This window comes from Netta rufina (assembly GCF_964035555.1).
Source record: "Netta rufina genome assembly, chromosome: 1".
In the NCBI taxonomy this organism is placed as follows: domain Eukaryota; kingdom Metazoa; phylum Chordata; class Aves; order Anseriformes; family Anatidae; genus Netta; species Netta rufina.
The window spans coordinates 129,410,290-129,424,851 of record NC_140123.1 but is presented as its reverse complement, the minus strand read 5'-3'; the positions used below and the strand labels follow the sequence as shown (position 1 = coordinate 129,424,851).

Here is a 14,562-nt window from a genome sequence, read left to right as displayed (position 1 = left end):
AAGGAAGCCAGGACACAGCAGCCCAAGAGATGGAGACAAAGGTTTGGTGACGTTATCCAAGGAAGATGGCAGGGGGACATACAGGATAGAGTCAGTTTAGGGAAGTAGACTTTACTTTCCAGCTTTGTAATCAAGCAAACCAGAGGGGCAGCAGCTAGAAGTATGTACATTGAAACCTGGCAAGAAAACAGCAGTTCAATAAAGCCTTGCCTGTAATACCTACTGCAGAGGAGATGCTTTTTAAAATAACTTTTGTGATGCTGGCTCTGAAAATAGTGGTACCATATTGTGAGCAATAAGAATGGCAAAGTATTCTTGGTTAATAAATGGCAACTGTTCCCTGAAAGTAACTAGCCATGAACTATACACAGATTAACATTATGTCTCTCACAGTTTAACAAATATAACTAGGCGTAGCTGCGATTTTTTTTTTTCCTCCTTTTAAATCAGAAGACATTAACTCTTTGGAATTCTTAGGATAGAAACAACTCTGGTAAAATTGGGAGGCTGGAACTTGAGTCAAAGTAAGTTTTTAAGCATGAACTAGCACACAGAACCAATGTAACACCTCAACAAATTAAAATGCCTGCTTTGGTGTTTTCCTACTCTCTCTGAAAATAAACAACAGCCCGCTGTAAGCTTGCACTTTACCACAGAAGAGTGAGCCTCCTTATCAGGTCACTCTCTAGGATATAGAGAAGTAATGCTCATATCCATGACAAACTGAAAGCACAAGAACCAGGACCTGCTCTAAGTGCTAGACCTGTGCCTTTCTTCCTCCGAAACTATTTCTTCTCTTCCTATGTGAGGAGGGTAGGGTAGTTTAACAAATACAGCATTTCTCACCTAATTGTGATTTCCCTTTTGTTGTGATGTTTGAAAACAGAATGTCAACAACCAGCTGAGAACATGCCTCCAGTTGTTGCTCCTGCCTGAATAAACAGATTCTAACTGCAGTACTGAAATTTAATGAGAAACAAAGCAGAAGAAAGGCTTTTGTGGGTAATACTGCAGTTGAGAACATCCTATTTGTCAGGCATTTACATGTGGATTACCCCTTGATTTAAAAACAAGTAATATCTTATGTATAGGAAGATGCCTAAAGAAGAAAGAGGGGGATGCTTATGTAAAAGAAAATTTATTTTAAGAGGCAACCTTTCTATTTAAGATTAATCAGACTATTTACTATGCAAGTAACATCAGTGTAAGACAGCAAGGCAGTAACAAAGCATACTCATTAACCTTTGGAAAGGAAAAACTTGTCAAAACGCATAAAATTTGCATGTAAGGAGACACAAAGACATTATAGAAAAAGGTACCCATTTATTCAAGGTATGACAAGTATATTTACAATATTCATTTGCTCAGAATAAGATCCATCCTTATGATTTTTGAAGCAGCAGTTATAAATTACATTTAAAAGGGGAAAAGTTCTAAACACGTTTCTGTTAGAGATTTTTTACAATGACAGAAACATTTAAGGCTAGTGTAGTTTTGACTGTTGCTGCCACTCACATTTATCTCGACAAAACCGTCTGAAGGACAATGTTACCTTGAGGGAAAGACAACGCTAAATTCAACATACAATTTTGTTCCCTCAGATGCATCTCACAGCGATTCACATCTGACAAAAACTGACTTTTTAAAAATAAATAATAAATTAAATAGAGGCAAGATGAGCTGCCTATGTATCAGTTTCAGAGGACTAAAAGATCACACACAGCAGTGCCTTCATCACCTCTGAAAGATATGAGATTTCTTGGTGGTGAGTGTACTTCAGCTTACCAAGTGATTTGCTTTCAGTCAGAGTTCGAGTCACGTGGTACAATCCACCTCTCCCATTAGATTATTTCTCAAAAGACAGGAAGAAAAATCTTCAGGTAGCTGACTTCTAACATAAATACTGCTTTAAACAGTACTTGATTCCCACAGTAAGGACCACTGCTCTACCAAAGCAGATACGATGAGTTTGCCGAACAGTTGTAGTATTATTTCTAGTCATTTAGCACTCAACAGATCTGCAGGAGCAGTTAAAATTGGTTCATCTCTGAGGTAGGAGCCACAAGTCATATTTACTCCTGTCTGTAAACTGTAACAGACAAATGCTATCAGGCAAGTATAGCCAACTTTTCATATAAACATTCATAAAAACACTTTTTCAGATGTTCTTCATTATAAATGTCATAGCATTTTTTTTCCCACTGAATTATTTTGTGCCTGTTTGAGAAGAAAGCAAATTAAGTATGGAAGCTAGAAATAGTAGGCTGCAGGCATTAATGCAGTTGTAGTGAAAAAAACTTATGCCTTATACAAATAAACTTTGTAGCAACTTCCAGAATGGTTAGTATGTAAGGATTCTTCTTACCAGTTGTTTTGAAAAAAATACCAATTTTAACTGCATAATGAAAAAAATGTCATTAGACCTTTAAGACTATATAGCTACTTGAAACACTACACCATTGCATTTGATTAAGTTTGTGGGATTACACTTAAAGAAAAAAAGTGAAAAACAACAGAAAACCACAGGACCTTCACAAATACAACTTTAAATTATTATTATTTCTTTTTAGGTGAGGACGCTATGAAACTAAATCTATTGGAAGTGCACAATGTTTAGCATTCCAGTAGAAGCAAAAGTTTGACCTTCGCATTATTAGGGGACATTTATTCCAGGTTAGATAAGAATCTCTAACAGCTAAATTGTTGTTATAATTGAGAGAAGTTTTAAATTATTTGAAGATAACCCAAGTAACAATTTACGAAACATACTGAGATTGGCACTTGATCTTTAGTTGGCCTGTTAGCTCAGTTTACTCCCAATGGACTCACATACACAGAATTTTAAGTTTTCCTTTTATTACTGTAAAAAATAAGTCAATTTGTAGTTCCAGAATAAACAAAGAAACCTTAGCTTCAAACCATTTAAAAACAAATGTTCATATTTTGATAAGATACATTTCACAAAGTTCATGTCAGCACCTTAACCAAATGCATGTTTTGTGAACCAAACATATTTCAAAGTTTTCATGTTAGTGAGAAGGGGCTACATTCTCACCCAGATGCAGACATCATATGAGGAGAACAAACTGGAAGGAGTGTAAGTCAGTTTCCAGAGTTCCCTGTTGAACTCTACACATTCAGAACATTTAAGACTGAAGTTATTAAAGATTGACCTTTTGCATATTCCAAAAAGGAAGGCAAATACAATCAACTTACATTTGGCTTTGAAACATTAAGATAACAATGTTTTATTTCAGCCACATACTTACAAAAATGTTTACAACAGAACTGTGTAGGGTTTCCTTTTTTGTCACAATACACTTAAAGATGAATAGTCATCTTAACTTTCATGCAGAAGACGCATCTCTTGTTACACAAGAAGTTGTGTTGTGGTTTTGGTGGTTTTTTTTTGTTTGTTTGTTTTTTTGCACACTCTGAGGGTAGCAAGCAGAGGGTTGGGTAAGTTGGGATCACCCTTAAAAATGGAGGCCTGTTTGCTCTACTGCACCTTGACAATAAGGAGGTAAAGTACAGGCACCTTTAAATCCAAAAGGGTTTATTGCCTCTAGCATGTTTTCCAAAATCAACAAAAATAGTCTTGAACAGTTGTAACATGTTATTCCATGACTTTCACCTCTTCAGTTTACTTCCTGAACTCTGGAGTTACTTTTCCTAGAAGCATACTTGCTGAGCTTCTTTTCTAATGTATATTGTTGACTATACATTTTAAATTAAACTGTTACATAAAGAATGTTACAAGCTTTTCCTTTGTACACAACTTACTCTTTGTGCTGAGTATTCTTCAAAAGGATTTTATAAATAATACAGTAAGTTTAGAATCAGTCTTCTGCTGCCTTGTCATTATACCATGTTGTTGCTTTCTCCAACTTTATCTACAAGCTGCGGAAAAGGAGAAAAGTAGAAAAAAGTTTTAGGCTGCATTACATTTATGTACAGTGTAATTACTCTCAAATATAACTCGTTACTTGCACAGTTAATATGCAACTGAAAATGAGAGTCAAATAGTACTCACCAAGATCTCATGATTTAAGTTTGTGAAAATTAAAAGTCTTACATTGCAACCGTGTTTCTGCATGACATGTTTTCTCATATAGACATTAACAGTGCAACATGAAGATGCAACAGAATGAAAAAGGAAATATAAGAATGCAGATACCACTGCTAGCTTAATGATTAAAACAAAACAATACAGTATCAGCCACACATGCATTAGTAGACCAAGTAAGATATTTCAACTGACCATTACTGTGGATTCTCTTCTGAGCCTACGTAGGCTTTGAATAAAACATTAACAATTATCTTTTTATAACAGGATTTAACCCCATTATGATCAAATTAAATGAGTAGACAAGATCAATTGACAAGTGAAGCATTCAATTGATCACAAATGAGCCAGAACTTGGCCTCAACTGTAGGATTGGAACAGATGATGTTAAACACTAATTTTTAAAAAACAGACTATATACATCTGAGTTATATCCCCTATTATTTTTTAAGTAGTAGCTATTAAAACTGTAGCTTTGGAAACCAGGGTTAAAAACATTTATGGCAAAATACATACAGAAATTAGCACAGTAAAAGTAGTTGACCAAAACACCCTACCTAGGTTATCATCTTTCTAGCACCTGTTAATTGTCTTCAAGCCATAACTACTTAAATCAAGAAAATGGAAAACTGCATGTGATTTGAAGAAGTACAAAGTTTAGTAAATAGCAAGAATTAATCTGGTACAAGGGACCTGAATAAATATTGTACTTGATGAACAAGTATGGATCATAAGAGTTTCTGGATTCACCATATAAGGTGCATGTTAACAGTAAACAATCCTCTTTGCTTTCACAGGTCACTTTTCATAGATATATCAAAATACTACACAAAGGGGTACAGTGCCCTTCTCACTTGACAGACAGGAGATCATGCACAGAATTGTTGGCCTGAGGTGACCACCTCTTTGTGGTCACCTCAAGCCAACAATGAGGCAGGAATCAGAGCCCTGGCATTCTGAGTCACAATTCAGTGCTCTTTCTACTTCACAATGCTTAAGCGGGGGCAACTTCCACAAAGATGTCTTTTTGTTCCTTTTACATTTAAAAACCTCTCACTGGGAATGAAGTTCATCTGTATGGTACAAGACCTATACAGGAATACAACTTCAGAGCAGTGAATTTGAGTGTATCTGCTTTAATTCCAATGCATTTCTACTATTGCAATAACAATAATTACAAAAAACAGTAAAAGTCTCAAATTTTACATTGAGTACCTAACACTTACCGAGCTTATACCAGGTAAATTCAAGAGGGAACCAAGGACTGGAACTCTTCTAATAAAGCCAACCACCACAGGAAAGAACCCCCTTTGGGTAAAATATCAGAAGATTTTTATTAGTTTTTATAATTAAACTGTTCCAACGTTGTTGTGAAATGAAGAAATAGAGTTGACTCTAAAACCAAGACTGAAGTCCTGTAGCTTCTTCACTGAAAGTTATTTAACCAAATAAATGAACACATTCAGAAGAGAAAACACACAAAAAGCTTTTTTAAATGGATAAACATTTTCTTCAGAACTCTGAGTCAGCTCTTCAAAAAAAGTAACTAAGAAGTGAATATCCAACTTAATCAACAGAACTGATGCTCCCAACTAATAACACATTCTTACAATACCTAATGTAAAACACACTTCAAGTTAATTCCAAGTAATTCCCTTTGAAACTATATATAACAATCTTCATATTAACTGAAGAAAATTAAGCATGACACAGTTGAACATTCACTTCTTTGACAAGTTTACGTAAAGTCAGAAATTTGAATAATGAGCCAGGGGTTGCTGCCTAGGATAGCTGCTATGGTCTAATGTCCCCTTTGTATCTGTAGCAGTAAAACAAATTTCTATGGCAGTATCTCAGCTGATTGCAGTCAACTGTTGCAATTCAGCTGCTGCTGACTTTCTGAGTTGAGCTATACACTCCCTGCATAGAATAAGGATTAACACGTAATGAAAACTCAGTCACATCAGAACAGCAAGATTTCACTATTCACCATCCTCTTACTGGTAGGAACTTTTTGCTGTGCATATCTTAAATACCAGCAACACGTCTGTATGATTTTCTTATTTAAAAAAACAGATCATTTCACTGATCCAGTAAATCATGATATGCAGGGCACACAAACCACTTGTAAGACACTAAAAGAGTTGGTATAGCCAAGAATAAGAAAAAGTCATTATGGGTAGGATGGTATTTTTAGCCATAACTTTGAATGTATGTAATCTGAACAAGGGTCCAAAAGCAGTTTAGAGTATAACAAGAAACTGTACTGTAATAGCCTTCTCCAGTAAATGAAATTTAAGTGCATGAAGGTATAGCAAAGGACTAAACCTCTGATAGGAAACTTGTGGCAGTATCTTAAATAGAAAAGGGAAAGACATTCCAGATTTAAATCTGAGTAAAAGAGCAGTCATGGCTTTCTCACTTCAGTGAGATGATGCATGCTAAATAAATGAAATCACTGCAATCATGTCATCTCTTTCGTATTTTTGGTCACCAGTACCTAACCTTTGCTTTGTGCACAACAGGGGCTCTGCTATTACTTCTGCAGGGTATGTGAAAGATGATTGTGTAAAAGTAGTCCAGCTACACAAGATGACAACCCACACGCAAAAATTCTTCAGCCACCAGAACACCTAGTGGAACTGTTTTTAAGAGGTCTACAAATCACAAGACTGAATGAAGGATAATACAGTACCACCCTAGCTGAATATAGTATCCTATAAATCACCCTAGTGATATAGTATCACCTTAGCTGAAGTAGTCAGTAGAACAGCTAAATTGCTCCTAATAAAGTCTTTTCATATAAAAATCCTGGCAAGCCATGTAACTGAAGTCATTAGGACATGCAGAAATTCCCACCCTCACAACAGGCTGATCTAACAAATCCAAAACTGCATATGCTGATCTTGTATTCCTTGAGCCTAAGGGGATCATGTACTTCAGAGACCAGTGATAACCATGAAGATTTCCTGGTATGCAAACAAGCTGGGTGGTCCTGAGGAATTGTATGAAGTTGTGCATGAGGAAAGGAAACATTTTTTTCCTTCTTCAGAAAGGAAAAAGTTGCCAGAAAGGTGATTGTGGTTGAAATTAATGAGTCAAGCAAAACAAACACCTTTGAAGTAGTAGCTAGCTACCACTGTAGCAAGAGATTAAGATTCTGACAACTATTAAGCACTAGAAAAGATTGTCTAGATACATTTTAAGTTAAAACAGGTGAGCAGCATTCACTTGGAATTATTTATCCATTGTTGATACTATTCTGGGTAAGAGATAGTCCTACTGACTTTCTTTAATCCTTTCAACGTTATTTTATCCCGATAGCCCCTAGCTAGCACAAACGGATAATCCATGAATAATTATATTTGCTTAGACATAGCGATTTATAATTCTGTTTGGAAAGATACTCTACTCCATTTGGTACTGGCTGATTAAACCCAAGTGACATGTGCAATAAGTGACAATGTATCCAGTGAACTAGTGATTTTGAAAACATTTGCAGTGATGTTGAGTTCAGAATACCACAGTGTAAAACAATAAGAAGCATGTGTTAAAACTGCAAGACGAGTTTTCAGAAATCTGTATGTTCAACAGGAAACAAGGTAAATACTCTTGAGATATCCTATCTAAAGAGTTCAAATGTCAGATTAACATACCATTTTAGTAAGTGGAAGAAAAGAGTAGCATGAAAGCAATGTTTTGATTCCAGGTATGAGAGACTGTATTATTTAGCCAGCAGCTGAACACTTTGAAAAAAATTTCAGACGGCCTTGTATTAGATTAATAAGTATTAACGGAACAGTCTTCTGAATGGAAGTCCAAGAACCAATAAAAGCCTCCCTTCTTACTTATTAGCACACTTTCTGCTTTGTTTTCCAGAGTATGGAGCTTCAACCATGGAAATATAAATAAAAATACATATACATTGTAAGGGATACATTGTAAGGGATTCACCCTTACAATTACATTTATAAGAAGTGCAATGACATGTTGTGCCAGATGCACCATATTTCTTATAACATGTATGAAGATGTAACATGGATAAAGATTGCTGTTCAAGAACAAGAACATTCATAAGTACTTAACGCATTTTGGACAACAGTAACCAAAACCAGCACATCATATATTCTAACTATCCTAGGGCACAAGTGTGATGAAACATTACAGATGCCATCTTTCCATTCTTTCCATGGGGCTACCACAGTAATTAAATAGTAAGGTTACAAAAACAGGACATCTGTAACTAAGTATTTTTCCTGAAAGAAAAGAGCAAACTCTCCACCAAAAAAAAAAAAAAAAAAAAGGAAGACCCTAGGTATTTAAGTTGCCTATTAGAAGAAAATACTTAAACTTAGGACTGCTAACAATTTGGGCTCCCAAATAGTTTGAAGCTGTGCAATTATTTGATTAGACATAAGCAACATTATCAAAGTAATTTTGGTATCTGCCTCAAACATTAACAGATTTGAGTCCCGAATAACACCAGCTTTTCACCTCTTGCAAATGTAAACCAACAACTTCATGAAAATCCTTCAAAAGTTAACATTCAAATAATGTTATTTTGCCAGTTGCAATACAGCACCACTAAACAAGTACATTTTTTTTTTTTCCCCCCCATGTACCAATACAGAAAGCAATTCGGAAAGAAGTCTTACCTGAATAATAGGAAGAAACCATAAATTTCAAGGATCATTCCTATCAAAGGCCAACCAATGAGAACTATGAGCACACCACCCAGGAAAAAGCCCGTCGCTTTCATTTTGTGTTTTTGGAAGAAGAATCTAAATGTTCTTTCTAAACCGATAACAAAAGCCAAGCCAGCCACAAATAAAACCTAAAAGAGAGAAAAAAAATAAAGAAAACAGCCAATTAAATTCCTAAGTTTAGAATGCATATATGTTCTAAAACATGATATTGCTTTTTTGTACAACTTACTTTAATACCAAGACTGATCACGAGGGAGAATTGGGCAGTGTTTTCTTTTGTAAACTCCACCTTAAAGTGCTATACCTGGCATTCTAAATTTTTTTTAAGCAGATAGGTGAAAAATATTAGGAAGTGTACTGTTGTGATTTCTAACAAACAGTCATGTCAGAAGACCTGGCTACAAAAATTGTCTTTCCTGTAATGTAAGTACCCTTGTTATCCACAATTGGTGCTGAAGCTTAGTTGGAGGAACCTTAGCTGTCAACAGTAGTGGGAACAGACATGCCGCAAAATCACCTCTGTTCTGCAGCATGGCCATCTTCAAAAGCTCATGCTGCAGAAAGTCAAAAACAGGAAAAAAAACAAACAAACAGGAAAGTCAAAACAGGAAAAAAAACGCAGGGCATTACCAATTACCTTCTTTAGCTTTAACGGTGTAACTATTTACTAGATCCAACAGAGGCTGAACACTATCATGCTAGTGCAGACTATTTAAAGCCACTGTGAGCGTCTTTCAGCAACAGGGAAGTTACTTCATCCTGTAAGCATACACCTGGCCAACATTTTTTGCTGAAAAGGGACAGTATCTCAGATTTTACTCAAGATTAACATAAACCTGAACTTCATCCATTAGTGTTATTTAATAAACTTTAACACTTAAAAACAAACAAACAAACAAACAAAAAAAAAAAACTCTCTAAGGATACAGTACCTTTTCCTGCATTATCTTTGCCTACCACAGAGCCTTTCATTGTCTCTTCCTCCCTATTCATCACTTTCCCTAAACTGGATCTCTATTTCCACCTTCCATTAAGAAAAAAATATGCGTTATTTTATTTCTTACTCTTTTGCCATTCACCCTAATTCAAATGCATGCTTTTGAATTTTCCTTTAGGAAATCTGAGTGTTTGATGCTGCTGCCACAGAAAGAAACTGATCAGTTTGGAGCACAGACTTTTAGGTATCACCAAAAGAGGATGCAAGTCTCTTTCAGGTTTTATGCTTTGACTGGCTGGCAAAGCTAGGAACAGCAGTGGCACAGCGATATCTGATTTAAGGGAACACCACGTTATTTTTCATTTGTTTTGCATTGGGAATTTTATGCATCAGCACTAGGATTTTTTTTTAATCCTGCTTAAGCAGAAACTTCAATTTGGTAAAGACTGACGATATTACAGCTCACTACTATGAAAGACAATTGGCTCTTCTAAGCCCAGATCAAGAATTCATGCTTCTCTCTTCCCTGATAAAGCACAGCAAAACAGAGTTTAACAGAACACACAGAACATGTTAGTATTGTTATCCAAATAGATACTTAGCTTTGACAGTTATAAGATCACAAAAAAGAAATGTGTTAGTAATAACAGCCAACCTAAAAATCTTATTTGCATCAGCATAACTACTGTAAAACAAGTTGCTGCTTGTCTGAACAACATACCAAAGGCCTGACCTGGAGGTATGATGTTTAGATTGATAAGAGCTGCTCTAACTTTAATCAGGAAAAATGCTTCACTCAAATCATGAGCATAACTCCTCCTTTACACCAAGTTACCACGGTATTTTTGTGTCCCAGTTTCAATGTGATTAATATATTAAACTAAAAAGAGAACAATATATCATATACTTAATTCTGAGCAGTGCAGAATCTAAGACTGAAGAGTACAAACTTACATTTCCAATAGCCAGAAGGGCTTTGTCAAAGAAGAGAATCATTCCAAAGAAAAGGAAAAACACTCCAAAGCCTGTTAAACCCATTCCAATCTCTGCAAAAAGAAACAAAAAAATCATGTAACAAAACATGGCACCAGAAGAACTCATGCATAAAAATTGTGAGAAACCTGCAACATTTAATAAAGACATTTTAAATTCACAGACAAGCTCCCAGTCTATTTCATGACTACTTAAAAAACTTTCCTGAGCATACAAAGTCTTGTAGATACATTATTTCAATACCAGCTAGAGAAAGACTAACTGGTGGAAGCTGCTTATCATAAAAAGGATATATTTGAAACTATATACTGAAACCGAGTGCAACAAAAGCATGTATGCATATACACATGGCAAAGATCCCTTTTGATATACTGCTAGCATGGAGAAAAGGATTTTGTGAACAAATGAAACCTTGTTTTCCATTTTCAACTCTTATCCCATTTTGTTTGTTGCAGTAACACAAGTAACCCATCCTTCCCATCCTCCTGAGGCCTCACATCCCACCTCACATGGCACTACCACCCAACTTCTGGATTAAACACCATTCCAGACAAATGCTGTAGGCTCCTTCCAAATTACATGTGCTGACTGCTGTTGAATATTAGCTTGGGTTCCCTGCCAGCTGTCACAGAACTTGCAAATACTCTGAGTTCTGCCTGTCTGAAAAGGTTGGACAAGAAACACTGGGTAGGCAAGAGTAGGACAGAAACTTTGCTTCTCTGGGAAACCAGGCTAGAAGTGTCAAGCTATGATTAAAAGATACCATTTGGCAATAGCCTCCAATGCATTTTGAAGAAAATACGTACAAATACATCCTACTATTAAAATTAAACTTGTAAGGCCTTCCTCTGACTCTCTCACAGACTGAATGAAGAGGAACAGCAGCAACCTGGCTGCAAAAGCCTTTGCAGTTATCCATGCACTCACCATTATATTACCACTGTCCTTATGACTAGAGAAATTAGAAACCCACAGGATACATAAACATAGCTTAGCAAGAACAGCATTATTATAGATAGGCCAGCAATCCAGCATATATTGGGGACCCCAGTACTTTTGTATGGTCTAGCCTGAAAAACAAACAACCCCAAACCTTCACCACTACCATTAGCCAAATTAAAGCCAGAACAGTTATCTGTAGGTATTTTCTTTGCCCATTTTGACTGCAGTGTTGAGTTACTTGATTATTTATTGTTGCTTGAAGGGCTTAGCAGAAAAGTAGTATCATAGTGCCTATTTCAGACTTGTATATAACAAAAAAAACTTTATTTGTAGCAAATGAATTCAGAACAGCTCAGAGTAAAGAAACATTCAAATTCCTCAACTTCCTTAAGGGCTTCTCTTTCAGCAAGGCTGAAGACCACACAGTGTTAAATCTGTAATTGTACAATACTGTCCACCACACTAAACCTATGCTATGAACATTTTAACCACTAAGGATTAAAACTACTACATGAGCAGACATTTACAATATTTATGATGAAACAGACAAATTGCAAGTTGTATTTTCAATGAAACTGCTGACTGAAACTAATACAACAATTGCAGGCTGCCCTTTTCTCTAGTGCTCTTTACTTTAGAAGCAGCAGAAACAATCTGGGAGGAAAATAGTTGGAGGCAGTGCTCCAAAAGAGTTACCAGCTGCCAGTAAGACAGAGTTGCAGCCATTGGAAGTGAGTATTCATTCCTCCTTCAGAAACAACACAAAGTAGGGATCTAACAAGAAGCAGAGGCTGACTCCCAACAGCTGCTGCACTTACTACTCTACACATTCCTGTATTCACCTGAAACACATTTGTAATCACTGCTATGACAAATTCAGATTCTCTTTAGAAGCCAACCATGTTCTCTGGTTAGCAGAGGGGAAAAAAAAAAAAAAAAAAAGGAAAGGAAAAGAGCCCACCATTATCACATCAAAGATTCCTGCTGAAAGCTGATGAGATATTGGCAGAGGGAAGTGGGAAGTACTTCTAGACTCATCTCAAATAGATGTTACTGATCAGATTCATATTAGAACTCAGATCCCCTCCCCCTCCCCCCAAGAATATCAAGTTCAGTATAACTAGCATTGCCATTGTGTACATCATCTTTGCAAACAATAAAGAAGGAAGTTTTATAGAGGGTGTGAGCTGGTTTTGAATGCCTTCTCCCTCCCACACCAGAATTATTACTATATTGCTCAAATACAACCTCAGTGTCTAGAATGCAGAAACACACACTAACCACATGATGTTCTGATTTTTATTTTTTTAAACAACTGCTTTCCCGAGAGGTGGGAGCAATGCTTTCTCAATGTTTCTGTGAAAATCCCATGAGCTGTGAGAGAGTATTGCAGCACTACATCAAAATCACTTCGCAAATACTAAAACTTAAGATACACTGGTTGTGAAAGTTCAGGGAAGACAACAGCATGTCCTCTATCTTCGGTATGAAAACAAGAATGGAATCATGCATTATAGTCCTTCAGAAGCTTTAGAGTTGGGTTTTCAAATGTCAACTAATGCAGTGCCCCTCTCCAGGTACTTATCACACTACTCCACTAATGACTCTACAGCTAACTATACTTTTTCCAAGCAGGAGTGAGTTTCAAAATATCTGAAGATATCTCCAGAATTTCAGAGAAATAATTAAATTTAAAACCCCCAAACTATACAGTATTTTACCTACTACTCTTGGATCTGAAAGTTAAAGGCAATAGAGTCAGCACAAGGAGTTAGGTGAAGGCCCCAAACAAGAAGCTAAGAAAAGTAAAACCAGAGAATAGATTTCTTCATCCTGAAGAGATATTTTGTTTCCTCTAATGAACAGTCTGGACATGGTGATAGGTGAATACACAAAAGCAAAGCCCGCAATGATTTAATGGGTCATAAAACTGAAATTAACACTAAAAAGCTACTACCTACTCAGTAACAAACCATAAAATCACACTGAAATCATCTCGAGAAATCCCTCACCTGGAATCTTGCTAGCCTGCTTTGCTGCCTGCCTTCATCCTTTGCCTTAGCTGGCTTTCCAGTACCCAGCTATCAAGATAAGTTTATATCTGAGTTTGTTTTTTTTTTTTTTAACAGCTTTTACACACCCTTCTTCAAGTAACACTACAGTGGTTAGTGCACAGCCTTATTTCCTTTCACAGCAGCCACGCTAATAAAGGACCATGTGTGTGACATTAGCATAAATCAGAGGCCTACCATTCTGCCTTACCTGGCAGTTTATGTGCCTGTGGACCCTCCCTGTGTTTTTGCTTTCTGCATCTCTATCCCCCAGTGACGACAAGACCACGCTCCCATACAAGTTTTCCTTTATTGACTTTAGATTACGTGGCTGGCCCTCTCCTTGCAACCCCTCCAAGACCACCTGAGAACTTCTACATCAGCAGGACCAAGCTGCAAGTGGCACCGTGCAGCCACCGAGGGGGACCCGCAGAGCACCTCTGCCACCCACACAAGGGGGGCACGAGAAGGGGGGCGCCCTGCCAGCTGCTGCTCGCTCAGCACCCAGCTCCCATTCATTCAGCTCTATCCCACCCGCCCCCAGAGCCCCACACCGGGAAGCTCCCGGAGCCCAGCCCAGCCCCACAAGGCGGGGGGCACCAGCCCCGGGCCAGCAGCCCCGCTCCCCCTGCCCGGCCCGCCCAGCCCCGGCTGCGGGCCCCCCTCAGCGCGTCCCGGGCTGGGCGCGGCGCTCACTCTGCGTGTCCGACAGCGAGATCATGGCGGCGGCGGGAGCAGGAGCAAGAGCAAGAAGCAAACGGGAGCGGAGCGGAGCGGCGGCAGCGGCCACGTCCTCCGGAAACACGCAGCCCCTGCGCCTCGCCGCCGGCTGGAAGGAGGCCGGCAGCGGAAGAGGCGGAGCCCGGC

The 14,562-nt window shown here is 37.7% G+C and overlaps 1 protein-coding gene across 1 annotated transcript; it reads right to left on the bottom strand.

Annotated features, from left to right (window-relative positions):
• Positions 1 to 2,941: 2,941 nt before the first annotated feature.
• GOLT1B (golgi transport 1B) lies at positions 2,942 to 14,512 on the bottom strand. The gene is made up of 5 exons (XM_084306238.1): positions 14,392 to 14,512; positions 10,664 to 10,755; positions 8,722 to 8,900; positions 5,293 to 5,374; positions 2,942 to 3,900 (listed from the first exon to the last, which is right to left on the bottom strand). The coding sequence occupies exons 1-5, from the start codon at positions 14,414 to 14,416 to the stop codon at positions 3,862 to 3,864; spliced, it is 417 nt and encodes a 138-aa protein (XP_084162364.1). The 5' UTR covers positions 14,417 to 14,512; the 3' UTR covers positions 2,942 to 3,861.
• Positions 14,513 to 14,562: the final 50 nt, after the last annotated feature.

Excerpts from the sequence above, each read along its gene's own strand:
- GOLT1B (XM_084306238.1), bottom strand. The coding sequence starts at position 14,416 with ATGATCTCGCTGTCGGACACGCAGA. Across the intron at positions 5,375-8,721 it reads GGTTTCTTCCTATTATTCAG|GGGGTTCTTTCCTGTGGTGG; the intron begins GTAAGACTTCTT and ends TTTTACCCAAAG. Across the intron at positions 3,901-5,292 it reads ATTTACCTGGTATAAGCTCG|CTTGTAGATAAAGTTGGAGA; the intron begins GTAAGTGTTAGG and ends CCTTTTCCGCAG.